General features: G+C 61.7%; 1 protein-coding gene across 4 annotated transcripts in view; it reads left to right on the forward strand.

Annotated features, from left to right (window-relative positions):
* The first annotated feature begins 509 nt into the window (after positions 1-509).
* PCDH1 (protocadherin 1) overlaps positions 510-26,213 on the forward strand; it is a 56,206-nt gene continuing 30,502 nt past the window's right edge. For 2 of the 4 annotated variants that reach the window (XM_069028876.1, XM_069028879.1), the window contains exons 1-3: positions 775-1,149; positions 8,941-9,755; positions 11,292-13,484. In XM_069028876.1, coding sequence (XP_068884977.1) covers positions 945-1,149; positions 8,941-9,755; positions 11,292-13,484 — 3,213 coding nt within the window. In that variant the 5' untranslated portion in view covers positions 775-944. The other 2 variants (XM_069028878.1, XM_069028877.1) reach the window with 2 other exon arrangements.

The raw sequence follows: 26,213 nt of genomic DNA on the forward strand, positions 1-26,213 counted from the left end.
AGGAGCGCTCTGGGAGGGGCTTTCAAAGGCAGTGGGGTGGAGGAGGAAGGTAGAGATGGACGAGGCAGCCCTGGGATCCAGGTCACCAGAGACCTGGACACAGTTTCCCCCCAGCTCCCCAGGCCACAGGTGCTGCTGGCACTGCGGAGGGCTCTGCCAGGCAGCTCCTCTGGCCTGCACAGAGGTGGTTCCTGACGCCAGGACACTTTTTCCCTGCATTCCTAGAGCCTGGACCTGTCCCTCAGAAACGTGTCTGAGCAGAGGCTGAGGTGACAGTCACCAGGGTCCCAGAAATCAGCGGCATCCAGTGATCCGTGTCCATGCCCAGCTCCGCGGCACTCCCTGTGCAGCTGCCGATCGACTGCCCCGTGACTCTTGTGAAACGCAAACCTTTGGTCCCCAGCAATCTCTAAAGTTTGCTGTCCCTGCTCCACGGGCAGCCTTGGATCCACGGGGTCACTCCCTCGGTTTCTCCCTTTGCTCCAGCTCTCCGTCCCTCCAAGGAGGGCTGCCAGTTACTGATCCATCAAATCTCCCCTTATCTCCCGAGAATTCCGCTCCCTCTCCCTGCCCAGCTCATTCTGGATCAGCAGGGCACAGCCTGACAAACCCCACAGCTCCTCTCCCTGCCCCAAAGGTGGGCTTTGACCTTCCCTGCCTTCTCACTTCTCATCTTCTGCTAAATTGCCTTCATGTGAATTGACACTCAGGAAAAAAAACCCCGCACACGGACGCGGAGGAGCTGACATCTCTGCAGGAGCAGAAGGTCTGGAAGGAGAGCTGGGCTTTCCAGCCTAAGGTTTGACTGTCCAGCCCCCTTTTCCTGGCTGGCAGGATGCAGCCCTGCCAGGGGCTGAGCCCGCTTGTTGCCGGGGAGAAGCGGGGAGATCTGGGAGAAGAGCAGGACAATTTTGGGGGGAAAACGGGGTGATTTAGGGGGTGAGATGGAGCCGGGCTGCTCCGAGCAGGCAGGCGCAGCCTCTAGATGGTGCAGTCATGCAGCCGAGCTGAGCATGTGTGCGGCGAAGGGCGCTGCGCAACAGGTTGGCGTAGCTCAGCGGGGAGACGCGCTCCCATCCTCGCTGCGGCGGAGCGGGAAGGACTTTCCAGCATCCTGGCGAGAAATCCACGCCGCAACCGGCCCGGGAGGTGGGTGAGGGGCAGCGCCACGGGCTGCGCGACCCTCGGAGGGTGCTGAGGGTTTTGGCAGGGCCGGGCTGCAGCTCCAGCCCCTGGCAGGGAGCGCGGCCGCTCCTTGCAGGAGCACGGAGGCGGTGGAGGCAGCAAGGGAAGGGGCAGCCCCGGAACACGGTGTCCCCAGGCCCCCGGGGACTTTGCATGGCCAGCCGAGGTGCCGGCGTGAGGAGCCAGCTGAGGGAGAACAGCCTGTGAAGGCATCACAAGGGCGCTGGGAGCTCGCGGGTGCTTTTGGGAGCCGCAGGTGCTCCGTGCTGCTGCTGCCGCTGCTGCGCCCCGACACCCCGCAATCAATAAAGCCGTGATTCACCGAGGTGTGACGGCAGGGCACGGCCGCCGCTCCAGCCCCACCACCGCAGCCAGCGGGGGAGCTTCGCAGCCTGCCCGCAGCCCTGCTGGGCTGGGGGCCGGGGAGGGGTGGGCACAGCCCCCGCTGAGCCCGGTCCCAAGGAGGGACCCTCCCGGGTGCGCTGCCCCGGGTCCCCGGCCCTGCGCCGAGGGGTTGTGGGGCTGTGAAGCGTCGGCTGGAAGAATAAATGAGTGAATGAATTATTAAGAGCACCGAGAGGGGAGTGAAAGGGGAGACCCGAGCCACGCGGGCGCGGAGCGGAGGGGTCCCCTGGATGAGGGGGTCCGGGGGACCGTGAGGACCCCCGTTCTCCACGGGCACGGCGCTGGGCGCGGTGCCGGCAGCCCAGAGACGGGCGGCTCTGCCCGGCAGCACTGCCCGCTCGTCCCGGCAGCCCGGCCGGGCTCGGGATCTGATAAGGAGCCGGAGCTCCACCTCCCCATGGTGGTGGTGGAGGCGAGAGGCGGAGGCATCGGCGGGCGGGGGGGGGAAGGGGCCGTGCCTGCGCTGCGCTTCCCCTGCACATCCTCACACACACCGAGGGACGGAGGCGGGCACGGACCGAGCTGCCCACCGGGGCTGCCTCCAGTCTGAGCCGCCGCTCCGCCGGAGGAGCCGCAGCCCCGGCCCGGGGAGGGGGGCGGTTCCCACGGGACATTTATATATTTTTTGCCCCCCCCCTTTTTTTTTCTTTTTTTTTTTTTTTTCTTTTTTTAAATATTTTTTTCCCATTTGGTTTTCATCCGTGGATAACGCTCGAGAGGAGCCGGGGGGGTGGGGGGAGCCCGGTCCCGGCGGGAAGGAGGCGATGGAGACGCCGCGGGACCAGCGCGCAGGGGCTCGGCACGGAGCGCAGCGCCGGCACCATCCAAGTAAGAGCTGCGGCGGGGCCGGGACCCCCGCCCGCGGCCAGGCAGAGCTGGGGGGGGGTGCGGGATGCCCCACGCCGGAGCCCGGCGCTGTGCGGGAACGCGGGGCCGGGCGGCGGCGGGAGCGGCGCTGGCGAGCATCCCGCTCCCGAGCATCCCGCATCCCTCCGCTCCCCTCCGCGCCGGGCTGCGCGGGGCTCCGCGGCCAGCGGGGCGGCTCCCGCTTGTCCCCGGTCCCGCCCGGCGCTGCCACTTGTTGTGCGGAGCGGAGCGCGGCCAGCCCCGCGCAGCGCAGCGCAGGGCGGGCGGTGGTTGCGGGAGGGCGGCTGTGGCGGGGGGTGCGCGCGTGTTTCGGGGTGTTTATTTTTCCGCGTGGGGCGGCTCTGGGTGTGTGTCCCCCGTCCAGCCCTGGGTGTGTGTCCCCCGTCCAGCCCTGGGTGTGTGCGCCCGCGGGGTGCGCGGCTGCGTGGGAGCCGCAGAAGTTGCGGGTGAGCTGGGGAGCCGGCTGGGAGCGGGGCTGTGCGTGTGCCGGAGCGGCGGGGCGCGGGGGGCTGGCGGGGGCCGTGCGGGGTGTCCGCGTGGGGTGCGTGCGACAGCGGGGTGCGGGGACGCGAGTGGGGTGCGCGTGTCTGTGTGCGGAGCTGCGTGTGTGTGACGGGGCGTGCGTGCGGGTGAGTGTGTCAGCGGGCTCTGTGCGTGCGGGTTGAGTGTGTCAGCCGGCTCCGAGTGTGAGTGTGTGTCAGCCGGCTCTGAGTGTGTCAGCGGGCTGTGCGTGTGCGGGTGAGTGTGTCAGCGCGCTCTGTGTGTGTGTGTGCATATGAGTGTGTCAGCGGGCTGTGTGCGTGCGGGTGAGTGTGTCAGCCGGCTCTGAGTGTGTCAGCGGGCTGTGCGTGCCTGCGCCGCGGAGGATCCCTGTTTCCCGGTACGCGAGCCTGAGCGCGAAGCCGGTGCCGGCAGAGCGGCTCCCGTGGTTTTTCCACGGGTGTCTGCGTGTGTGTGTCCGTGCGTGTGTCCGTGCGTGTCTCTGTGCGTGTGCGCGGGGCTGGCGGAGGCGCCCCGGGGAGCGGGGGCTCCGCTCCCCTCCGTGCCCGCAGCCGGAGCCGGCGGCAGCCGGAGCCTCAGCCCGGGCAGCGCGGCGGGGACCGGGGAGCTTCGGCCGCGGCGGCCGGCAGCGGAGCCCGGCCTCCATCCTCCCTCCCAGCCGCCGGAGCCGGCAGCAGCCGCTCCCCGGGCGCGCTGCGAGGCAGGAGGAGGACCTTATCCTCCATCCCCAAGGCCCCCCAACCCTCCCGGCTGCATCCCCGGAGCAGAGCCGCTCCCGCTGTGCCCAGCTCCCAGCGGCCCTGCCGGGGTGTTTCAGGCCCGCGGCATTTTTGTCGTCCCCGTGGGCCCCTCTCCAGCCGGGGTGGAGGGTGGGATGGTGGCGGGAGGGGACAGGAGCCCGGAGTGGCTGTGGGGGACCCACGGGTGGGAGGATGGGGGCTGCCACTCCAGGGAGGCTCTGACAGGTCTCTGCCTCGCTGGTTGCCAGAGTTGGAAGGGATGTGGAGAAGGCAGCAAGAAGAGGGAGGGCCCTGGGCTTTGCCGGGTTTTCATCACTGCCCAGCTTCTCAGGGATGATTTTGGGGTGACGCTGTTGCCAAGCCAGTGGGGTTCCTCCTCGCGGGGTGCTCTGGCTCTGGGCTCTCGGGCCCAGCCTGCAGAAACGCCGAGCAGCCGCAGTGGCAGCCGGAGCTGGAGCAAATCCTGGGACGTGCTACGGAATACCCAGGATTCAGCCCATCCGTGCCTTCAGCGCAGGACTGACCATCAGCAGCCGTCTTCTCGGCTAACGCGATCCCTGATCTCCGAGCGGAGCTGGGATGAGCTGTTTGCTCCTCGCTGGGATGTTGCTCCAGCTCCGAGTGTCGGAGCCGGGCTGGGGGGAGCGTGGGGGGGATTAGCACTTGTGTGCTCAGTGCAGGCTTTGGACAGACTTGTAAGCAGTGTCTCCGAGCCACGCAATCAGCCGTTGGGAGCAAGGAGAGGGCTGGACTTAGGTGCCCATTCCCGAAGCGGTGCTGCCTCCCGTGGAACGGGGCCAGGAGGCTGTGGGAATCACAGGGAGCACAGGCTTGTTCGAGCAGTTGCTTAAATTCGCGGCGCTTTATAACCTCTCTCTCATTAAGGCTTGTTTTCTTTTTTTTGGTGGGGATGGCTGAATTCTGTCGGATTTTGCATGCCACTGTCCTCCGAGAGCTTCCCAGTCATGCATTAAGCAGCGTGACTAACGCCTCTCTCATGTGGTTCAGTCTCTCTCACACTCTCCCCGTAGGGAGAATTGTGTGTGCGGAGGAATAGTTGTTTTGGGAGGGGTTTTTATTTTTAAGTGCTCTGTGCTCTGCCAGCAGGTTGGAAAAAGGTGCCTGGCACCAGAGAAGAAAGTGTGGGATGGTCCTTAGATCCCATGGGAAAATAGCCTGGTGCCTTGGACTGGCCCCTGGGAAGCGTGTGTCTCCTGCACAGACGTGCTTGTGGAGGCTTCCTCCCCCTCCTCCTCCTCCCCGTCCTCCTCCTCCTCCTCCTCACACCCAGCTCTGGGCTCTCACGTCTGCGCTGTGTCATTCGCACCCCTGGGTGCCAAGCAGGATTCCTGACCCTGCTGATTCCTTATCCTGCTGAGCCCAGGGCCCCTCGTGCCTTCCAGCACTGCCCCTCAGGTTCCCAGCCCCTCTTCTCCTCCAGCCGCCCTGCTCTGGAGGGTTCCTTCCTTCACCTGCAGGAATGGGGCTTGGGTTCAGACTCCAGCCCCGTTTTTGGAGCAGAAATCCTGGGTGCTGGGCACCTTTGGGTGACGCCCTTCCTCCTCCAGGCTGGCACAGGGCTCCTGGCATTTCCAGCTGCTGGGCCCTCCCTCAGCCATGTGAGGCATCACCACTGCCTTGAGACTTTCCCCTTCCCCTGTGATCTTTCACCTCGCACCAGGGCTTAGTCAGGACATGGCTACGTCACCGGCACCAGGGCCCAGCCCAGTGCAAACAGCCCAGTGCAAACAGCCCAGCAGCGGGCACAGCGCCTCTCCCAGCCCGGGCATCCTCCAGGAGCTCCTTCCCAACAGCTGGAGCTGCCCATCTTCCTGTCCTCACTCGCAGCCGTTCCCAACACCGGGATGCTGGAGCTCGGGGCAGCTTCACCTCATGGAGGCAGCTGGATGTGGGGGGTCTGGTGTGAGTGCACACCGGGGGTGTGGCAGACACGAGTGGGACCCAGGTGCCAGTGCCCCCGCACGGGTGACATCACACACGTGCACAGCCGGCGGCGCCAGGGGCATGCGCACACGCGGGCACACGCGTTGTGTGGGGCACGCACACGTGCAGGAGCTCGAGCTCATACCTGGGGTAAGGATGTGCTCCTTGTCCTGTGTGCAGGTGTGTGACACACCCTGCCAGGGCACAGCTGTGCTCTGTGTGTGTGTGTGACACACTTCCACACCCTGCCAGGGCACAGGTGTGCTCTGTGTGTGTGTGTGACACACCTGCACACCCTGCCAGGGCACAGCTGTGCTCTGTGTGTGTGTGACACGCCTGTACACCCTGCCAGGGCACAGGTGTGCTCTCTGTGTGTGTGTGACACACCTGCACACCCTGCCAAGGCACAGCTGTGCTCTGTGTGTGTGTGACACGCCTGTACACCCTGCCAGGGCACAGCTGTGCTCTGTGTGTGTGTGACACGCCTGTACACCCTGCCAGGGCACAGGTGTGCTCTGTGTGTGTGTGTGACACACCTGCACACCCTGCCAGGGCACAGCTGTGCTCTGTGTGTGTGTGACACGCCTGTACACCCTGCCAGGGCACAGGTGTGCTCTCTGTGTGTGTGTGACACACCTGCACACCCTGCCAGGGCATAGGTGTGCTCTGTGTGTGTGTGTGACACGCCTGCACACCCTGCCAGGGCACAGGTGTGCTCTCTGTGTGTGTGTGACACACCTGCACACCCTGCCAGGGCACAGGTGTGCTCTGTGTGTGTGTGTGTGACACACCTGCACACCCTGCCAGGGCACAAGTGTGCCCTTTCCTACGGATACATGGCCGTGCTCCGGGCAGGTGCACACCCCCGGAATGCTCACAGTGCACACCCAGCACAGACACACGCGTGTGTGCACACACTCCCTGTGTTGATGCAGAGATCTGTTGTGTTTCTGCTCGGCTCCTGAGCTCCTCCATCCTCAGCCTGGTCCAGGGATGGAAGAGGTCTTGCTCTCCTCATGCCTTCCTCCCGGAGTCACACATCCCAGCGCCGGTGAGGGCAGTTCTGCACGGCCTCAGCCAGCTGGGAATGGCTCTGCTCTGCACAAAGGAAGTGGCAGGACCAGGGAGCAGAGGCGAGCTTGGCTTCAGGGCCACCGTTTCCTCTCCAGACTCAGAGATGTATTTTCACTGTGGAGGCAGAGCTCATCTCTTCCATGTCCCCACGTCCATGGGCAAGCAGAGAGGTGGAAGGACCGGGAGTTGTTGGCTTGTGGGAAGTACCGAGGAGGACAGTGCAGGGTGCTCCACTTGCTGATGATCCATACAATGCCAGGCTAACCAGGAGCTGGGCACTTGCTGCGTGGCACCACTGAGGGGGATGGTGAGGGAGCACTTGCCCATGGAGCGTTTGCTTATCCTTGGGTGCAGAGTATGGACAGAGGGAGCAATGGGAGTGGTGAGAGGAGGGTGATGCTGCGGGGCCTTGGCACATGTTTGTGGGTGTTCATTTTAGGGCACCCAATCCCTGGGTTTTTGGGTGCCAGTGAGCTGCGTTGAACCCCTTTACGCTCACAGCTCAGCAGAAGCTGCGTGGGTGCTTCTGGACCCTGGAGGAGGAAAATGTGTTCCCAGAACGGAAACCAGGGGACGGGAAAGCTGGTGGCCAAGCCCAACAGCTATCAGGGGCTTGGTGGCAAGGCGTGTGGCTTGGCACAGGAGGGGACAGTCTGTGGGGCTGGCGGTGTGCCTGGCACAGCCTGGGCAGTGTGTGGGCACGGGGAGGAGGTGCCAGTGGTGGGGGCAGCGGTGCAGGGGTGCAGCAGTGCAGGGGTGTCTCTGCAATGCAGGGGGGCAGCGCTCCCGGCACCGCCGCTGCAGCAGCGGGGTGGGCACTGGCACAGGGTGGGCACCCAGTGCGTGCCATGTCCCAGACTGGAGTGGGAGGGAATGGGAAGGAACAGTGTGTCTGCAGTGAGGAAGGGAACAGGAGCCGCTGGCGCAGGGTGTGGGGTTGCCTAGTGACTGTGCAGCGAGGGGGATGCTGCGCTGCCGTTGCAGTGCGCCGGGGCTGGGCACTGCCAGGGGCTGCCCGGGGGGTTCCTGCACTGCAGCGCAGCCTGGGCAGGGACCCGGTGTCCCTCTGAGTGCCAGGGGCACCGGGGGCGGCAGTGCTCCACAGGCAGTGCAGGAGGGATGAGGCACAGGGCCCCTGCATCCCTGCAGTGCCGGGTGGGTGGTGCCTCTGTACCTCGAAGTGCGAGGCTGGCAGTGCCACTGTGCTGGCAGTGCGGCGAGGGCAGTGCTGCTCTGTCCCTGCCACAGCGATGCCCCTCGGCCCTGCAGTGCTGAGGGGTGGCAGCCCTGCATCCCCGCAGCGCCCCGTGGCCCTGCAGTGGTGGAGGGGTGCAGTTCCTGCAGTGCGGGCAGTGCCCTGCAGCCCTGCAGTGCTGGGTGGGCGACAGTGCTGCGTTCCTGCAGTGTCTTGTGTCCCTGAAGTAATGGCTGCTGCGGGTCCTGCTGGGCAGGCAGTGATGGATGAGAGGGAGCTGTGTGCTGGCAGTGCCCCGTGTCCCTGCAGTGCTGGGGGCATGGCAGCCCTGCATCCCTGCGGTGCCCCGTGTCCCTGGGTGGGTGTCAGCCCTGTATCCCTTCCGTGTCTCATGTCCCCGCAGTGCCAGATGGGTGTCAGCCCCACATCCCTGCAGTGCCAGATGGGTGTCAGCCCCACATCCCTGCAGTGCCAGATGGGTGTCAGCCCCACATCCCCACGGAGCAGGCAGAGCTCCCCGTTTGGTGCTCCCATTTCTGCAGTCCTGGCAGCTGCGTGCAGTGCCTGTGTGTCCCTGCCGTGCGTGGCAGTCAGTGCCCCTGCACTGGTGGCACACAATGCTCCTGTGTTTGGGTGGTGAGAAGCTGTCTCGGAGCCTGGCCGGCTCCCATCGGGTTGTTGGCAGCAGGCTGCCTGTAGTCCACCCTGTTAGTGTGCCTCGTTGGGTCTAATTACAGTTGGTGTGGTGACGAAGAGGGTGGACAGTGGCAGGAGTGGCTTCCTGCAAGTGACAGGGCTGAGGTTTCAATGATGGGGTTACTCACTCCAGCAGGGCGTTGCAGGAACTTTGCAAGCCGAGACGGGACTTTCAGGGCACTGGAGGCTGCCAGGAGCCCTCGGCTGGGCCAGCCTCAGCAGCCCCTTCCCTTTGGGAGCCATGCCAGGACCATGTGCAGCCCCACATGGTGCAGTGGGATAAGCCAGGGAAGTGGGCTGGTCCCTAACCTCCGGTGTCTGTGTCTCCTCCAGCTCCCCTGCAGCGCAGGATGAACTCGCTGGCATCCTGCCTGGGCCTGTGGCTCCTCTGCCAGCTCCCTGCCCTGGCCTCGGGGACACGTGCGGTCTACAAAGTGCAGGAGGAACAACCCCCCAACAGCCTCATAGGGAGCCTGGCCTCCGACTACGGCTTACCGGACATGGGGCACCTCTACAAGCTGGAAGTGGGGGCCCCGTACCTCCGTGTGGATGGCAAGACTGGGGACATCTACACCACAGAGACCTCCATTGACCGGGAGAACCTGCGGGAGTGCCAGCACCTCCTGCCCGGAGAGCCCTGCTTCCTGGAGTTCGAGGTGTCCATCACTAACCTAAACGCCAACAGCAGCCCGCGCCTGCTCGAGGGGCAGATCGAGGTGCTGGATATCAATGACAACACCCCCAATTTCGCCTCGCCCGTCCTCACCCTCTCCATCCCCGAAAACACCAACATCGGGACGCTCTTCCCCATCCCCCTGGCCATGGACCGGGACTCAGGCCCTAACGGTGTTGCCTCCTATGAGCTGATGGCTGGTCCGGAGGCGCAGGAGCTCTTTGGGCTGCAGGTGGCCGAGGACCAGGACGAGAAGCAGCCGCAGCTGATCGTCATGGGGAACCTGGACCGGGAGCAGTGGGACTCCTACGATCTGACCATCAAGGTGCAGGACGGGGGAAACCCCCCACGGGCGAGCAGCGCCCTTCTCCGCATCACCATCCTGGACATGAACGACAACGCGCCCAAGTTCGAGAAGGCCCTGTACGAGGCAGAGCTCTCCGAAAACAGCCCTGTGGGGCACTCTGTCCTCCAGGTGAGTGCGGGTGACGCTTCTCCTTCCTGCTTCCCCTCCTGCCTGGCTGAAGGGACAACCCGGAAGCATCGACACAGCCGTGGTTCCTCCAGGGAGGAGGGAGGGTTGGGTGGAGGAACCCACCGTGTCACCCAGGGCCAGCGGGCAGGGAGGTCCCCGGGATGTCACATCTGCTCAAGCGAGGTTGGAGAGGATGCGCAAGAAGGTGCAGCCAGAGGGGGGGCTGCAGGACACGGCTGAGGGGCAGCAGTAGGGCTGTAGGGAGCAGGGTTCTGGGTTACTGGGAGGGCTGGGACCTGAGGGCCACTGGGAGTCTGGCTTGCGGCCAGTGCGGTCTCAGTGCTGCCCACAGACAAGACACAGACCCTTTCATAAGTTGCGTTCCCTTGGCTGCTCCATGGAAACTCAGGAGGTGGGGACAGGGAGCATCCCTGCTGCCCGTGTGCGGGCTGGCCGTGGCTCCAGGGCTGCCCTGCCGTCTGCAGGGAGCCAGGGCTCTGCCCCGTCTTGGGCAGCGCTGCAAACTGGCCCGGAGAGCCCAGGGGGCTGGATCTTGGTGGATTTGGCTTGGAGGGGGCATTGAGATGATAGTAGTCGACATCTGTTTATCTGCAGCTGCCATCTTAATAAGCGGAGCGCGGCCAGCTCTCATCTGCCTGCTAATTCTGATGTGAATTTTTTAAGAATTCATTTTTCACTGTTAAGAGAATGGGAGTTGGAAGCAGATAAGGGAGCTGCATGGCCGGGAGGAGAATGGGCTGAGACGCCGCTGCTGCCATTGCTCAGCTTTTATCTTTCAGGGGGAAAATGACTTCCGCCTGTTTTGTGAGTGGAGGTAAAAGGTGGAATTTACATTTAACAACTTTCGTTCTCCATCCAAATCTGCTGAGCAAGATAACGGCGGAGCAGCAAATGGTGCAGAGAAGAGGCTGCTCAGAGAGCCGATTAGGGAGGCAAATGTTAGACAAACCTCATCTTCTTTAGAAAGCAAATAATAGGCGTGGAGGCAGGTTTATGGGGATGCAGGGCTCCTGGCGGGTGGGCAGGGATGGACGGGGCTGTGCAGGGCTTAGGCAGCCCCAATCTCTGCTTGGCTGCACCCCTGGATGCCGCGATGGAGCTGCTGCAGCTCCGCACATCGTTACCTCCCTCCTCAACCTCACCTGAGCCAGGCAGCTGCTCCAGCCCCTCCTCGGGGGCACAGCTGGAGCTGTCCCTCCCTGCTGCTGGCTGGGTCTCAGCGGCACGGTTCCATGGTTCCGGAGGATTCCCTGCGTGCCGGAGCCGGCCGGGAGGGGAGCGCAGCCAACCGGCCCAGCCGGTTTCTCCGGAAGAGCGAGGCAAAGCCTCTGTGCCCGAGGGCGGCTCCCAGCTGCTCTGCCGGTCCCAGGCTCTTTGCCCCACAGTCCTTGGCCCCAGAAGAGGAAATCCTGGTTTTTCCCCCTGGCTGTCCCCAGGGCAGGCCGCAGCGGTTTGCGGAGGGGCTCACTCTGCCGTCCCCTCGTCCTGCTCACCAATTGTCCCTCTGTCCCCCAGGTGAAAGCCAATGACTCGGACCAGGGTGCCAACGCTGAGATCGACTACTCCTTCCACCAGGCCTCCGACATGGTGCGGCGGCTGCTGCGCCTGGACCGCGCCACGGGGCTCATCACCGTGCAGGGCCCCATCGACCGCGAGGACATCGGCACCCTCAAGTTCTCCGTCATGGCCAAGGACAAGGGTGCCAACCCCAAGAGCGCCCGCACGCAGGTGGTGGTCACCATCAAGGACATGAATGACAATGCGCCCTCCATAGAGATCCGGGGCATAGGGTTGGTCACCCACCAGGATGGCATGGCCAACATCTCGGAGGATGTGCCAGTAGAGACAGCAGTGGCTCTGGTGCAGGTGTCCGACCGAGATGAGGGCGAAAACGCTGTGGTGACCTGCGTGGTGGCCGGTGATGTCCCGTTCCAGCTGCGCCAGGCCAGTGAGACGGGGAGTGACAGCAAGAAGAAATACTTCCTGCAGACCACCACGCCGCTGGACTACGAGTCGGTGAAGGAGTACACGATTGAGATCGTGGCTGTGGATTCGGGCAACCCGCCCCTCTCCAGTACCAACTCCTTGAAGGTGCAGGTGATGGACGTCAATGACAACGCCCCTGTCTTCAGCCAGAGCTTCACTGAGGTGGCCTTCCCTGAGAACAACGAGCCCGATGACCTGGTGATGGAGGTGAGTGCCACTGACGCTGACAGCGGCTCCAACGCCAAGCTGGTTTATTCCCTGGTGACAGACCCCGCCTCCAAGGGCTCCTTCACCATTGACCCTGACTCTGGGGAGATCCGAGTGAAGGCGGTGCTGGACCGAGAGCAACGGGAACGCTACGAGTTCTTGGTGGTGGCAGAAGATAAGGGCAGCCCCAGCAAGCAGGGCACAGCGTCTGTGGCCATCAACGTCATGGACAGGAATGACAACGACCCCAAGTTCATGCTGAGCGGCTACAACTTCTCAGTGATGGAGAACATGCCACCCCTCAGCCCCGTGGGCATGGTGACGGTCATCGATGCTGACAAAGGAGAAAATGCCCGGATCCAGCTATCAGTGGAGCAAGACAACGGGGATTTTGTCATCCAAAATGGCACTGGCACCATCCTCTCCAGCATCTCTTTTGACCGGGAGCAGCAGAGCACCTACACCTTCCGACTCAAGGCTGTGGATGGTGGGGATCCCCCCAGGTCTGCCTACGTGGGCGTGACTATCAACGTCTTGGATGAGAATGACAATGCCCCCTTCATCACTTCCCCCTCCAACGCCACCTACAAGCACATCCTGCCCCACACCAGCCCTGGCCAGCAGGTGAGCAAGGTCAAGGCGGAGGACATCGACTCGGGCATCAATGCCGAGCTGATCTACAGCATCACGGGAGGCAACCCCTTCGAGCTCTTCCAGATCTCCCCGCAGAGCGGAGACATCACCCTGGAGAAGGAGATCCTGCGCAAGCACCACGGCCTGCACCGCCTGGTCGTGCGCGTCAATGACAAGGGCAAGCCCTCGCGGCACGGCACGGCCCTGGTGCACTTCTACGTCAACGAGACGCTGGCCAACCGCACGCTGCTGGACACGCTGGTGGGGCACAGCCTGGACACTCCGCTGGACATCGACATCGCCGGTGACCCCGAGTATGAGCGCAGCAAGCAGCGGAGCAACATCCTCTTTGGGGTCATCGCCGGCATCGTGGCTGTCACCCTGGTCATCGTGCTGGTGGTCCTGGTGCGCTACTGCCGGCAGCGCGAGGCCAAGAGCGGCTACCAGGCGGGCAAGAAGGAGACCAAGGACCTTTATGCACCCAAGCAGGCCAGCAAGAGCGGGAAGAGCAAGAGCAAGGTGAAGAAGAGCAAGTCTCCCAAGCCGCCCAAGCCCACGGAGGATGAGGAGGAGACAGGGCTGCAGAAATCACTCAAGTTCAACCTCATGAACGACTCTGTCAGCGACAGCCCCCGGATCCACCTGCCCCTGAACTACCCTCCGGGCAGCCCAGACCTGGGCCGCCACTACCGCTCCAACTCGCCGCTGCCCTCCATCCAGCTGCAGCCTCAGTCACCCTCTGCCTCCAAGAAGCACCAAGTGGTGCAGGACCTGCCGGCCACCAACACCTTTGTTGGCACCGGGGACAACAACTCGACGGGCTCCGAGCAGTACTCGGACTACAGCTACCGCACCAACCCCCAGAAATACACCAACAAGCAGGTAGGAGAGCTCATCCTGAGGCCGGCAGCGGCGCCCCCGCTGCACCGGGGAGCCATCTGGACAGAGGTGTGGGAGTGAACGTGGACTGGCCCCCAGCCCTGCATGTGTGGCCCGGGGGGATGGCGTTGGACTACCCCGGAGCCGAGCCACAGAGCCTGGGCGTGGTGCAGGGGGGGGATGGGGACGGTGTGGGGGAGGCCAACAACTGTCTGAGCCCTTGTCAGAGCACCCGGGGCTGGGTCCTGGTGACGGTGATGCGAAGGGCGCTGCATGTGTGTGGCTCTGCATGTGGGGCTCCGGGCAGGGAATGCCACCCGCCTGCGTCCCCTTTGGGGACGGCTCTAAGAGCACCGAGGAGGGCGATGCCCACCCTCCCATCCCTCCCCCCGCTTAGGCTGGCTCTTGGGGAGGAGGGACTGGTCCTGCTCCTGCCACAGCTGGGTTCCAGCCCTGCCCTGCTCCAGGGAGCAGTTGGGAAGGCTCTGGCCTCGCTGTTGCCAGCCCGGCTCTGCTGGTGCAGCTGAACCTGCCAACAGCCCTGCGCCAGGGCGCCTCAAAGGAAGCTCTGCGCCCGCTGCGGCTGCCCAGGCAGGTGGGGCTGGGTGGAGGAGCAAAGTTCTGCCTTTTTCCCAGGCTCAGACTCCGGCTTCCCCCAGGCTTGGGCCCTCTGCCACAGCCAGCGCGGTGAAATCTGGGTTTCCCTTAGTGCCGGAGCTGGGCCAGGAGCTGTGGCTCTGCAGGAGAGGGTCCACAGATCCTGGGGCACGGGAATGGCCCGTCCGTGTGGCGGGGCTGGGGCTGTGCTGGGGGCCGGGGGAGAGGGGCACTGGGGTCTCTGCTGTGGTCGGGTCACTGCTCTTGGTGTCGCCGGGGGGGTCTCTGCGTGCGGGGCAGGGCGGAGGCAGGTCTTGGCTGCTCGCTGGTGTGCACTGGAGCTTGGAGCTGAGCCACGAGGTCGTGGGCTGAGCGCGGAGCTTGCAGGACCCTCTTTCTCGGGCTGTCTGGCCACTTAGGAGCTTGCACCACATTTCTGCTTTGGCACCTCTGTCCTTAACCAGCCAGGGAGGGAGAGGGGGAGTGAGTGCCTGTGGCTTTGCCTTCTTCCTGGGGCCCCATGGGTGAGGACCACCCACTCCCCCCCATGCTGTACCCCCTGTGCCCCATGAGACCCCTGCCCCCTTCTTTGTACCCCAGTGAGCGGCAGGCTGGGCTCCTGCCGTGGGGCTGAGCTCAGCTGCCCTGTTGGATTTGACTTCAATAAAGTTTTCTATTTTTGACCGGTTGTGCCTTATTTTCCCTGCTGCCCCTGAAGAGGCTCTTGCTCCCAGCAATTTCCCGGGCATGTTTTCCATGTCCTTGGCCGCTGGAGCACTCAGGCCCTGCGGAGGCCAGAAGTGATGCTCACGTGGGCCGGCTGTCTCCACAAACCCTCCACCACACCCCAGCATGGTCAGTCCAGAGGCCTCATGGTGCTGACCCTTCATCCCCAGGTTGACATCTCCCGTATCCAGTCACTGCCTGGCCCTCTAAGGATGTTCCTCCAGAACAGGGCTCCCAACACCTGCACACACACACACACACAAGGATGTGGACACAGTCCGAGCCGTGGCCCAGCCCGCCCGGCTTTCTTCCACCCCAACATCCTCCCTCAAAGCTTCTCCTGGTTATCCCCACGTCCTCTTGAGCCACACCCACATCCCACAGCCAGAGCACGGCGGAGCAGATCCCTGTGCCTGGCTAGCCTGACCCAAATCCCGCCGGCGCGGGCTGGCAGCCGCCGGCTCCCGCCCGCCGCAGTGCTGCAATGAGGGCTCACGCGGTTGCAGATGGAGCCTTGGCGTGTCAGCAGCACCCGGATCCCGGAGCTCCCCCACCCCGAGAGGTGATGGGAAGGAGAGATCCTCCCAGGAAGGCTTGCTGGAGCCGGGTGGTCCTCTCCCTCTGCCCTGCATGGGATCTCCTGGCGGGATGGATGGGGGTGATGCCAATGCCGTGGGGCTTGCTCAGCTCCAGCTGTTTGGAGAAAAGATGGATCCTGGTAGGCAGGAACAGTCCAACACCCCCCTCCCACCATCCAACCATCCCACCTCAGGGACCCCCTCCCTGGCCACCCATTCCTGTTTCTCCTGATTTTTCTTCCAAACTGGGGCACCCATCCCTGGTCCTGTCACACCAGTTCACCTCTTCCCCAGGGCCTCCAGTGGCCGCACCAGGCTGCCAGGCCAGAGGAGCTCTGGCGCTGGGAGAGATTAGATCAGCCAGGGAAACCAGTGGTTCTGGCTTCGGTGGTTTGAGCCCTGTGCCAGCCTTGGCTCTCACAGCCTCCTCGTTTGTTTTGCTAACAGCATAAGGTTTTATCTTGAACCATCCAGGAAGTGTCTGGGCCTCCTGGGCAGGCAGGGCTGGGACCCGCGGGGAGATGCGATGGCTGCAGAGGAGGAAAGGAGACACCAGCAACCACCTCAATAAGTGCTCCCCCCAGGGCTGGGCAGGGCAGTCTTGGGGCTTGGCTCAGCCCTGCTATCTGCTTCCCTTTGGGAACTTTCTGAGAGAAGTTTCCCTTCCTTCCTCGTCCTCAGCAGCTCTTTGATGAACCTGGGGTGAGAACTCAGGCGCTGGCATGGGGAGCGGCTCTTTCTTCTGCCTGGCTCCCAGGTGCCATCCTTTTTTACCAGGAGGGGATATTCTACATCCTTTCCCAAGACTGCCCCGGGTCCTTACAGCCCCCCACCACCTGGGCTGGAGTGATGTGAACTTGAGCGAGCACAGCAGAAGTTCCTGCACCTGCCCGTGGGCTCAGGGCGCGGTGCAGCATTAATTACTCTCTGCGGGAGGGGAGGAGAGGAATATTGTAGCTGTAATGGACAGAAATGAAATCGTTTTGTTTCAGAATTTAGCTCAGAGTCTCCATAAATTGCAGGTTTAGGTGCTGGCAGATGTCTGGGAAAGTCTCCCACTGTCCTGGGTCAGTGGGTTTTCTCAAGGTCGTTCACGTGGAATGAGCTGATAAATGGATCCAGCAAGGAGCTGCAGATGGAGCTGAGGGTTCATGGGGGACCTGCCCTGCTTTTCCCCAGTTTCAGAGACATGCTGTGCTGGGAGCAGCTCCTCCGCACTGTGAATCAGCTCCTAGGATCAGCTGGGCTTGGGTCAGATTTGGCTTTGCCAGACTGAGATCAAATGAGGGAGATGCCGTTGAGGGGCTGCAAATCCCTGGATCTGCTGGGAAGAGTGGCTGTGTCAAAGCACAGCAGCTTTGTGAGCCTCACTGGGGTGCCTGGGGGAGCACAGGACGGGGTGGGGAGTGGTTCGTTCTCTGTGCTGGGGCATTGGTGGGGATGCTGAGGGCACCACGGGCAAGGCAGGAAGGTGCGGTGGCTCCTGGCACATCTGCGCTGGGGACTGTGGTTGATGGCAGGGAGTGAGAGCACCGTGGGGTGTTTGGGGCCTCAGAATGAGGAGCTTCAGCCACGGGAGATGAGCAGCGCTGTGGTACAGGCAGAGCCAGCGTGGGCGTGCACAGGCTGTGCTGTGGGGGAGGTTACGGCGGGGTGTACCCAGCCTGCTCCCCGTGGTGGGTGACAGCAGGCTGCTCACTGCCAGCACCCCACGGAGGTGGCAGGGAGGGGAGCACGGTCTCTGTGACAAGGGGTGGCAGGGACACACATACAGGCCGTGTAGGGGATGCAGGGGGGCAGCCAGAGTCTCCCCTGGGAGAAGGCGGCACGGGGCAGGGTACAACCCCTGTCCCCAGGGAGGTGGCAGTGGGGGCTGTGCAGCCTGCACCGTGGTGGGAGGTGGCACAGGGGGTGCACAGCCCCAGGGGGAGTGGCGCAGGGCTGTGCTGTGGGGAGGGTGGCAGTGGGGTGGACACAGTGACAGCAGGTGACAGCAGGATGGGCAGCCTTGGGCAGGTGACAGCTCCGTAGGCAGTGTCTGCAAGGAGGCACTGGCACTTGCTGTCCCTAAGCCATCAAGGAGCTCACTGGGTCTCTCCTGCCTGGCTGTCGCTGGCCCCACCAGCACTGGGGACCTCGTCCTTTCTCCCGTGAAGGCACCCAGCCTGTGCTCCCTGCCTGGGGCTCCCCACACGGGGCTGGGTGACAGCACTGCCCCGTTCCCCTCCTGCCATTCCTCTCTGCTTCTCATTCCCCCCTGCCCTCCTCTTCCTCTCCCTTCTCACAGCCTCAACCTCTCCGCTGCCTGGTGCCCTTGGAGCCAGCGTTGGCCTTTCCTAGCTTGGATCTGGGGAACTCCTTTTTTCCCCCCCATCTTCCCTCTTCTTTCACAACTGTGTCTGCTCCTCTCCACCCTCTCTCCTGATCTCTCCCTTCGCCCTGGCTTTCCCCAGTCTCTCCTGACTGTGCTGGCCCCAGTACAGAAGGATGCTGAGCCCTCCCAGCGCGGGGCTGAGCCCCCGGTTGGCTCTGCCGGCCGAGCTGTGGATCCTGGGGGATGAAAGCCCTGGCTGTGTGTGCGGCCGCCCGCTCCAAGGCTCCCTGATTGATATTCCCAGCACTGCTCTGCCTGCTCGGCCGGGCTCTCAGCTGCAGTGCTGTTCTCTGGAGCAGGGCCCAGCCCTGCAGGCTGCTTCACCCGGCACCCAAATCCTGGGGCAGAACCCGGGGCTGTGACAGCATGTGTCCCCGTGGTCCCTGGGTGTCCCCGAGGTCCCTGGGTGTCCCCGTGGTCCCTGGGTGTCCCCGAGGTCCCTGGGTGTCCCTGTGGTCCCCGTGAGTCCCCGTAGTCCCTGGGTGTCCCCGAGGTCCCTGGGTGTCCCCATGGTCCCCCGGTGTCCCTGTGGTCCCCCGGTGTCCCCGAGGTCCCTGGGGGTCCCTGTGGTCCCTGTGAGTCCCTGTGGTCCCTGGGTGTCCCTGTGGTCCCCGGGTGTCCCCGAGGTCCCTGGGTGTCCCTGTGGTCCCCGTCAGTCCCCGTGGTCCCTGGGTGTCCCCGAGGTCCCTGGGTGTCCCCGTGGTCCCCCGGTGTCCCTGTGGTCCCCCGGTGTCCCCGAGGTCCCTGGGGGTCCCTGTGGTCCCTGTGAGTCCCTGTGGTCCCTGGGTGTCCCTGTGGTCCCCGGGTGTCCCCGAGGTCCCTGGGTGTCCCTGTGGTCCCCGTCAGTCCCCGTGGTCCCTGGGTGTCCCCGAGGTCCCTGGGTGTCCCTGTGGTCCCCGTGAGTCCCCGTGGTCCCTGGGTGTCCCCGAGGTCCCTGGGTGTCCCTGTGGTCCCCCAGTGTCCCCGAGGTCCCTGGGTGTCCCTGTGGTCCCCGTGAGTCCCCGTGGTCCCCAGGTGTCCCCAGGCACTCGATGGCCCCTGCATGTCCCTGGGCACTCAGCCCAGAGAGCATCCAGAGGCTGTGGATGGGGTGAAGCACAGAGGGTGGGATGCAGCTGGAGGGGGTGGAGGGTGGGGTGTTCCCGGGTGAGGACAGAGCTGGGATGTTCTGGGATGTTCTGGGATGGGATGGAAGGAGGCTGGAGTAATGAGAGGGTGTGGGATGTAGGACAGGCCAGGGAGGGTGTTGTGGAGGGAACAAGGGCTGAGGAATGCCTGGAGCAAAGGGCACGGAGTGGCTGGAATTGTGTCGGGGTGGGGAGGGCAGCCCTGGGAGCCGTGGGACAACAGCAAAGGGGTGGCTGCTCTGCTCTGGTGTCCCTGAGCTGGTGGCCAGCCAGGACCCCCCAGAGTGAATCCCCCCATGTGGGGCTGTGCCAGGGCAGGTCCCAAAGAGCCCTTTGTGGTTTTTGGGGTGTTGGACACCCAGCCCTGGTGGTGCAAATCTCCTACTGCTTGGCACATCCTTCGGAATGCTGAGCACTGTGCCAGGCCCAAATCACCTTCGTGGCCCTCCGCCCTCATCCCCACACACCCCTGTCCTGTGAGAGCACCTGCCAGGAACCCTGGGCACAGCCCATCCCCAGGGCACAGCTGTGCTCCCGGGCCAGCCACGCTGCCATTGCACAACCCAGCTCTGCTCCTGGCAGAAACCAAGATGGTCGGTGGAGATTGTTCCAAAAGAGGCTCTTCCTGCAGTGCCCTGATCCTTCAGTGCCCCAGAAAGCACAGCTTGGCTGAGGATTGAACAGGGGTGAGGAGGTCACCCCTGGCATCTTGGTTCCCCTCTTCTTGTCACCTCTGACTGTGGCTGCAGCATCCACCAGTGCAAGCTGGATGAAGCTCAGCCTTGGCTTCACTTCTGGAGTCAGATCTGCAACTCAGAGTCACTCAGCTTCTCCCTAACAGGCCCTTCATTGACCTTGTCTTTTGTACTGACCCTTTTCTGTACTTCAAGGAGAGCTACAAAAAAGGTGGAGAGAGATTTTACACAGGCAGAGAGTGATAGGACAAGGGGAACCCTTTTTAACTAAAAGAGGAGAGGTTTAGATGGGATATTGGGAAGGAATTCCTCCCTGGGAGGGTGGGCAGGCCCTGGCACAGGGTGCCCAGAGCAGCTGTGGCTGCCCCTGGATCCCTGGCAGTGCCCAAGGCCAGACTGGACATTGGGGCTTGGAGCACCGTGGGACAGTGGGAGGTGTCCCTGCCCATGGCAGGGGTGGGATGGGATGAGCTTTAAGGTTCCTTCCAACTCAAACCATTCCATGATGCTATTCCCTGACTTTCTGAACTTTTCTGGAGGTCTCTGCACCCTTGAGGACCTGCTTTCCACATCCTACCTGTAGTAAAGGCTTCTTTCCCGAGTGCGATTCCCAACCCAACCCTCTCGAGAGGAAGAGGAGGTCAGGCAGAGGACCAGAAAGAAAACAACTCCCCCAGATCCCTTGGAAAACATTCCTGGCTGTTTTGCATCAATGCCTGGTGTGGTGGAGGCTGTTTACTGCCTCAGCCCTTCAGCTGCTTGCAGGGAAGCGTGGGTGGGTTTGTGGTGGGAGCGTGGGCTGTGACCTGCCAGTAGAGCAGGAGGAAGCTCCACCACCTCATCATTTCCACCCTTCTGGCACCCACAGCCAGGCCTTGTGGTTCCTGCCCAGAGATCCCTGAAGATGCCCCTTTCCCGGGATGTAAACATCCTTCTGAGCTCCTCCTGGCTTGCAAAACACCCGCTCTGATCTCCTATCTGCACGTGGCACCGGGATCCTCGCACGTTCCATCAAAGTTCGGGGCCGTCCTTTGGGGAGGGCAGCGATTCCCCACCTCTCTCCCTGGGAACTGATCCTGCTCCGGGGCTGCCGGAGCAGCGTGCCCTGATTCAGCTCCTCGGAGACATCTTGAAAGGCCCAAGCAACCTGAAAGCCTGCAGCTATTTTGCTCCCACATGGCCTGGTTTTCACATCCTCCCAACTCCTCGGTGCTCGGGAGCAGCTGCCAGGGAGGCTCTGCCAGAGATCCGGCCCTGCTGCTGGAGCACCTCTTGGCTGAGCTCTGGACTGAGATGCTGCTGGAAGTGTCCTGCTGGAGCAGTGTGTGATGTTCCTCTCACACTCATCCATTCTTCCTCCTGCTTGTGCCTCAAAAGCACTCGAGCCGCGTGGAAAGCAAAACCCGCGCTTCAGGCGTTTGAAGAGCCCTTCGTTTTCATTCAGGCTGGGCAAGACCTTTTGGGGTGTTGTGATTCCAGGCTCTTCAAACGCCTGCAGGAGCTTGGGTGGGTTTTTTTTCCCAAGGATTTCAAGTGGATCACAGTTTATTAGGGTCTATCAGGGCATCTCTTGCCCAGAGAGCTCAGAAACCTTTGCTAACGTGCAGGAAATTTGTCTGGAGCCACGATCTGGTTTGGCCAAGGATGTGACAGCAATGCTGGGATTTGAGGAGCTCATCCATCCCAGGGGTCCTGTGCTGGGGGGGATGGGAGTTGGAGCAGTGCAGGCAAGATAAGTGGCCCTAAGAAGCCTTCCTATGACTTGTCCTACCTGTTTGATGTCTCCAAAGGGAGGTTTGTCTCACCTGGTATCTCCATTCATCAGGAGGTGCAGACCACTGAGGTGAGGGCTCTGCCCTTCTCCGCAGCGTGTGGGTGCCCAGACCTCGGGAACAGGCACGATTCCTCGGGCAAACAGGAAAAGCTGCTGCCCTTTGCCTGTGGAAACAGAGCTGGTTGCAGAACAGGTCTGCCCTCAGAGGAAAATTTTCAATTTGAAAGCAAATCAGGAAGAATTGACAGTTTTCCCCCTCTATTTCCCAAGTCAATCAGAATATATATTATATACAAATATATTTTTTTCCTAGTAATTTCTAAAGGCATGATTCTGACCGACCTTTTTGGGTTGAGCTCCGTAATTAATACTTGGCTGGATTCCTGAAGTGAAAAGTTCCTTTGCAAGAGCATCATTTTTTCATTTTCACGTGTCAGCAAAGATCTCCCCCCCTGCCCCAACCCTGAGACAAGGAGCTCTCTTGAATAATGATCTGATTTCAGCAATTTGACATGTTTTCCGTGGACAGGCTTCCATGGAAACATTCCTGGTTATCTCCATTTTTTTTAAATAGAGTCCTGAGCCTACAGCTTCGGACCCCCTGGTCTCCCCAGAGCCTTCAACACTCCCTGTCAGCTCTGCTGGGTGCAACTGGGAGCCAGATTAGCTCATTATTTTCCCAGCATTATTTTCCCACTCTGCAGCTGTTGGATTCCTCGAGGGTTTTATTCGAGTGTTGCTCCCAGTCCCGGAAGCTTTTTCTCCCTGGGATCTTCAGACGGTTTTAACGTGATTATGAGACCTCCTGCTGCGGCCAGGGCAATTTCCACTCCACACCAACCATCTCCAGAATAGCTCCATTATCAGCAGGATGGTGACAGGCATTCCAGGGCAGCACAGCTGGGCCAATTTAGACATCATTCCATAAAGATTATGACCCCTTTCCATTTTCCCGTTTGCCCTTCCAATGATTTATTTCCACATTTTCCTTGCCCATCTTCATTTCACCCAAAGAAAAGCCAAATGGCACCTCCTGGATGGGCTCGGAGCTGGGATAGGCTGAGGGTTAGGCAGGCTCTGTCCCCAGGCTGCCTAAGTGGGTTTCTAATTGCGTTAGATCTTGCTCTGAGTTAGATAAATTCGATCTGACCAGGCAGGTTGGCACCGGGCTTTGGCGGCTTCTTTGAGCATCATGCAAATTTCAGGAGGCTTCAGGGCACCTATGTGGAGTCAGCCCGCATTTTCCCTGGATTTATTCATTAAATAGTGCCTCGGGAGCTGATGTCCATTTGAGGCTGGCTGCTCTGCTATCATTATTTCGGCAGGACTTGGAGACTGGCTCTGCTGACTGCAAGGTCAGCACTCGCTAATTGTCAGCTGAGCAGCCACTCAGGAGGGGGAGCAGGTGCTTTTTGGGATAACACCTGGCTCTGGGATTCCATGGATTCCTGCGTGTCGCTCCTCTGGTCGCGGATTCCTTCTCTGGTTTGTCAACAGTGAAAGAGCTGGGGGGTTGTTGGGAACTGGGGGTGGGCACAGGGATTTGTGGGCAGGCACAGCCACCACACGAGGCCCTGTGAGCAGCACGGACCAGAGCTGTCACCCTGTGGCCAATGTGCCCTGTGGGACCCCCGTGGCTGAGGTGGAGGTGGCCCCAGTAAAGTCAAGCTGGCAGATGACAGAGCTGGGCCTTTAACTGTGCTGGCGCTCCTGCCCAGAACTGTCAGGGTCCTTTGGGGGGCACCACCTTCAGGGACGAAATTTTGGGAGGGCCTGAACGAGTGTTTTGAACAAAGGATGGGTCTCACAGGTGTGCACAGGCCACACCTTTCCTTAGAGGTGGATCCATCCATCTCCCTCCCTTGTCCAAAGCAGGCAGAGCCCCTGGGACCTGATCCCGTGCTCGGCACCAGCTCTTCCCTCAATTCCTTCGCATTGTGCAAACACGGAGCAATGCTGGGAATGCAGCTGGGTCTGCTTAAGCACCTGGACATCTGGAGATGCTGTGGCAGGGCAGACAGGACCCCCAGGCCACCAAGGGGAGGAGCAGAGCAGAGGGGAACTGTAGGTGCCAGGAGGCGACACCAAGCCAGGGCAGGGCTTGCCTTGTCCCTGTCCCTCAGGGTGCTGCTGTGCCCGGAAACGCCCTGAGCTCTTCCCATCACCTGCAGGGTGGGTGCAGAACGAGCAGGGAGGGCTCCTGGGGGGCTTCTCCTCCAAAAATCAGTGAAGCACAATGTTCTGGGGGAAGGGGGGGGGGGGGGGCATGGAAAAGGATGGGAAGAGCTGTCTCAGCTCCAGCACAGCAGCAGAAGCGCCGGTGGCTCAGACGAGCGGTAAAATGGTCGGCTCAGGGACAAGCTGAGCCCGTGTCCTGTTTCCTGGAGCTTGAGCATTGCCCTGGGTGGTTTTGGCAATTCAGCTCCAGCTTTCCTCGAGGCTTGCCCTTGTTTCCATGGCCATAATATTCCCCTCAGCCTCCTGCTCCGAAGGCTGCACTGCGCTGGAGCCCTGCTCCTCTCCAGGCAAAGCAAATCATTCCCAAGCCTCCACCCACGGAAAGCTGGCTCTGGGGCGTTCAGAGCACGGTCCCTGGGCTTCTCTTTCTTTCTCTCCGTACCCAGGGATGTTGCAGCGCTCCAGGTCGGTTTGTGAAGGAGAGGGGTTCATGAATCCATGTGGAGTTGAGTAACTCGGGTGCCACAATGGCTCCCTTGTCACTTATTTTGATATTCCGGGCGCTGGCTCTGACATTGCCTTTCACTCCCGGCCCTGTGAGTTGCTGCATTGTGGCGGCTGTTGGGGAAGCAGCTCCTTTGGCAGCTGCCTGAGAGGAGGCTTCTGGCATGTGGGGAGGCGCAGGAGCCTTTGGAAGCTGCCAGAGGAGACCGGGAGACACAGATCCTGCTTTGGGATCAGCAGCGAGCCGGTTAACAAGGGCTGGATTTCCCCCACTGCGCTCAGGGAGGGCGAGCAGGGTGGCTCCTTCCATCCCTGCCAGCAGGAAAAGGGTGCCCGGGGCGGATTTTATGGTTTCCTTTGTGAACAATGGAATTTCTCCTGCTGCTCGGTCCCTGCCCTCTGCGCACGGGGTAATGCTGTGGGTTTGTGGGGACACGGTGGCATCCCAAATTCCTCTTCCCTCCTGGCTCTGCTCTTGTTTGGGCTGAGTTTGTTTTCCCTGGGTTTAGCAAGGAGAATCCGCCTGGTGCAGGTCCGGATGGATCTGGAGATGTTTGAATGAGGGAAGGAAGAGGCAGGAGGGAACAGAGGGGCTGAGGAGTGCGGGGTCCCCTTAGCCCCATCCAGCATCCGTGAGTGGGAATCCTCACGGAACCATCAAGGTTGGAAAAGACCTCCAAGGTCATCAGGATTTGCTGTCACCCAGCCCAGAGCACTGAGTGCCACCTCCAGTTGTTCCTTGAACACCTCCAGGGATGGTGATTCCACCACCCTCCTTCCAATGCCACCCTTGCCATGAAGAAATTTCTCCCAATACAATTTTTCCTAACGTGCCCTCATGGCAGAGGGAATCAGCACAGGCAGGGATTGGTGTTGGGGGGTTTGGGATGTGCAGCCAGGACCAGGCAGGTCAGGGACAGCCCATGAAAATTCGTCACCAAAACAAAATTCCTGCTACTGCCAGATGAGCCCCAAAACTGGAGCTGTGGGTTTGGGTCTGGCTTCCCTGTGGCTGGAAGGCTGGGACAGGGCTGGAAGGAGCACAGGGAAGGGCAGCAGGGCTGGAGGGAGCACAGGGAAGGGCAGCAGGGCTGGAAGGAGCAGAGGGAAGGGCAGCAGGGCTGGAGGGAGCACAGGGAAGGGCAGCAGGGCTGGAAGGAGCACAGGGAGGGGCAGCAGGGCTGGACTGAGCACAGGGAAGGGCAGCAGGGCTGGAGGGAGCACAGGGAAGGGCAGCAGGGCTGGAGGGAGCAGAGGGAAGGGCAGCAGGGCTGGAAGGAGCACAGGGAAGGGCAGCAGGGCTGGAGGGAGCACAGGGAAGGGCAGCAGGGCTGGAAGGAGCAGAGGGAAGGGCAGCAGGGCTGGAAGGAGCACAGGGAAGGGCAGCAGGGCTGGCCAGACCTGCCCGGTGTCTGCAGGAGGACCTGGCAGAGCAGGATGCAGCCCGGATTTGTGGAATTGGAAAGGGGCAGAGCGAGGAGCAATTACTGCTGTTTCCTCACAACCCTGCAGGTAGGAGAAGTTCAAGGCAAAACGAGCAGGCAGCAGAGGCAGCAGCAAAGGGAAGAGCTTTTCCAGAGAGCACATGGGCCGGGAGTTCATTGCTGCTGGAATCCGCGGAGGCCAGAGCAGGCACGGGCTCAAAAAGGCAGGAGAGCACTTCAGAGAGGATGGGGGTCATCGGAGGGAGAGCTGCCAGCAATTCCTCCTCGAGAAAAATCCCTGAGCTGTGGCAGCACAGAACCTGCAGGATTTTCCTGGGGATGAACATCCCTGTCAGAGCATCCTTGCAGGAAGAGGGGGACGGGGGCTCTGTTTGTCCCTCAGGTGTGGAGCTGGCACAGGTGTCCCCATCAGGAATATCACAGTGAGCACTGGGGAGCCCTGAAAATGAGGTTTTTTTATCCAAAGCCACCATTTCTCAGCGGAGAAAATAGACAGCTCTGCCCCAAATCCCATTCCAGCACAGTGGCAGCAGTTGGAAATAGGAAACCAATAAATAGTGGGGGTAAAAGGAGGGAGTTACAGCAATTAGGAGAAATGAGTCGTTCTGGAGTGTAGAAAATTAACAAGCAAAGCCAAAGACATTGGGGGAAAATCAATTATTACAAAGTCACCACAATAAGTACTTTAAAAAATGCGCTGGGAAGAGGTGGAATCCAGGAACTGACAATCCCAA

Source organism: Aphelocoma coerulescens, chromosome 13 (genome assembly GCF_041296385.1).
Source record: "Aphelocoma coerulescens isolate FSJ_1873_10779 chromosome 13, UR_Acoe_1.0, whole genome shotgun sequence".
Classification (NCBI taxonomy): Eukaryota; Metazoa; Chordata; class Aves; order Passeriformes; family Corvidae; genus Aphelocoma; species Aphelocoma coerulescens.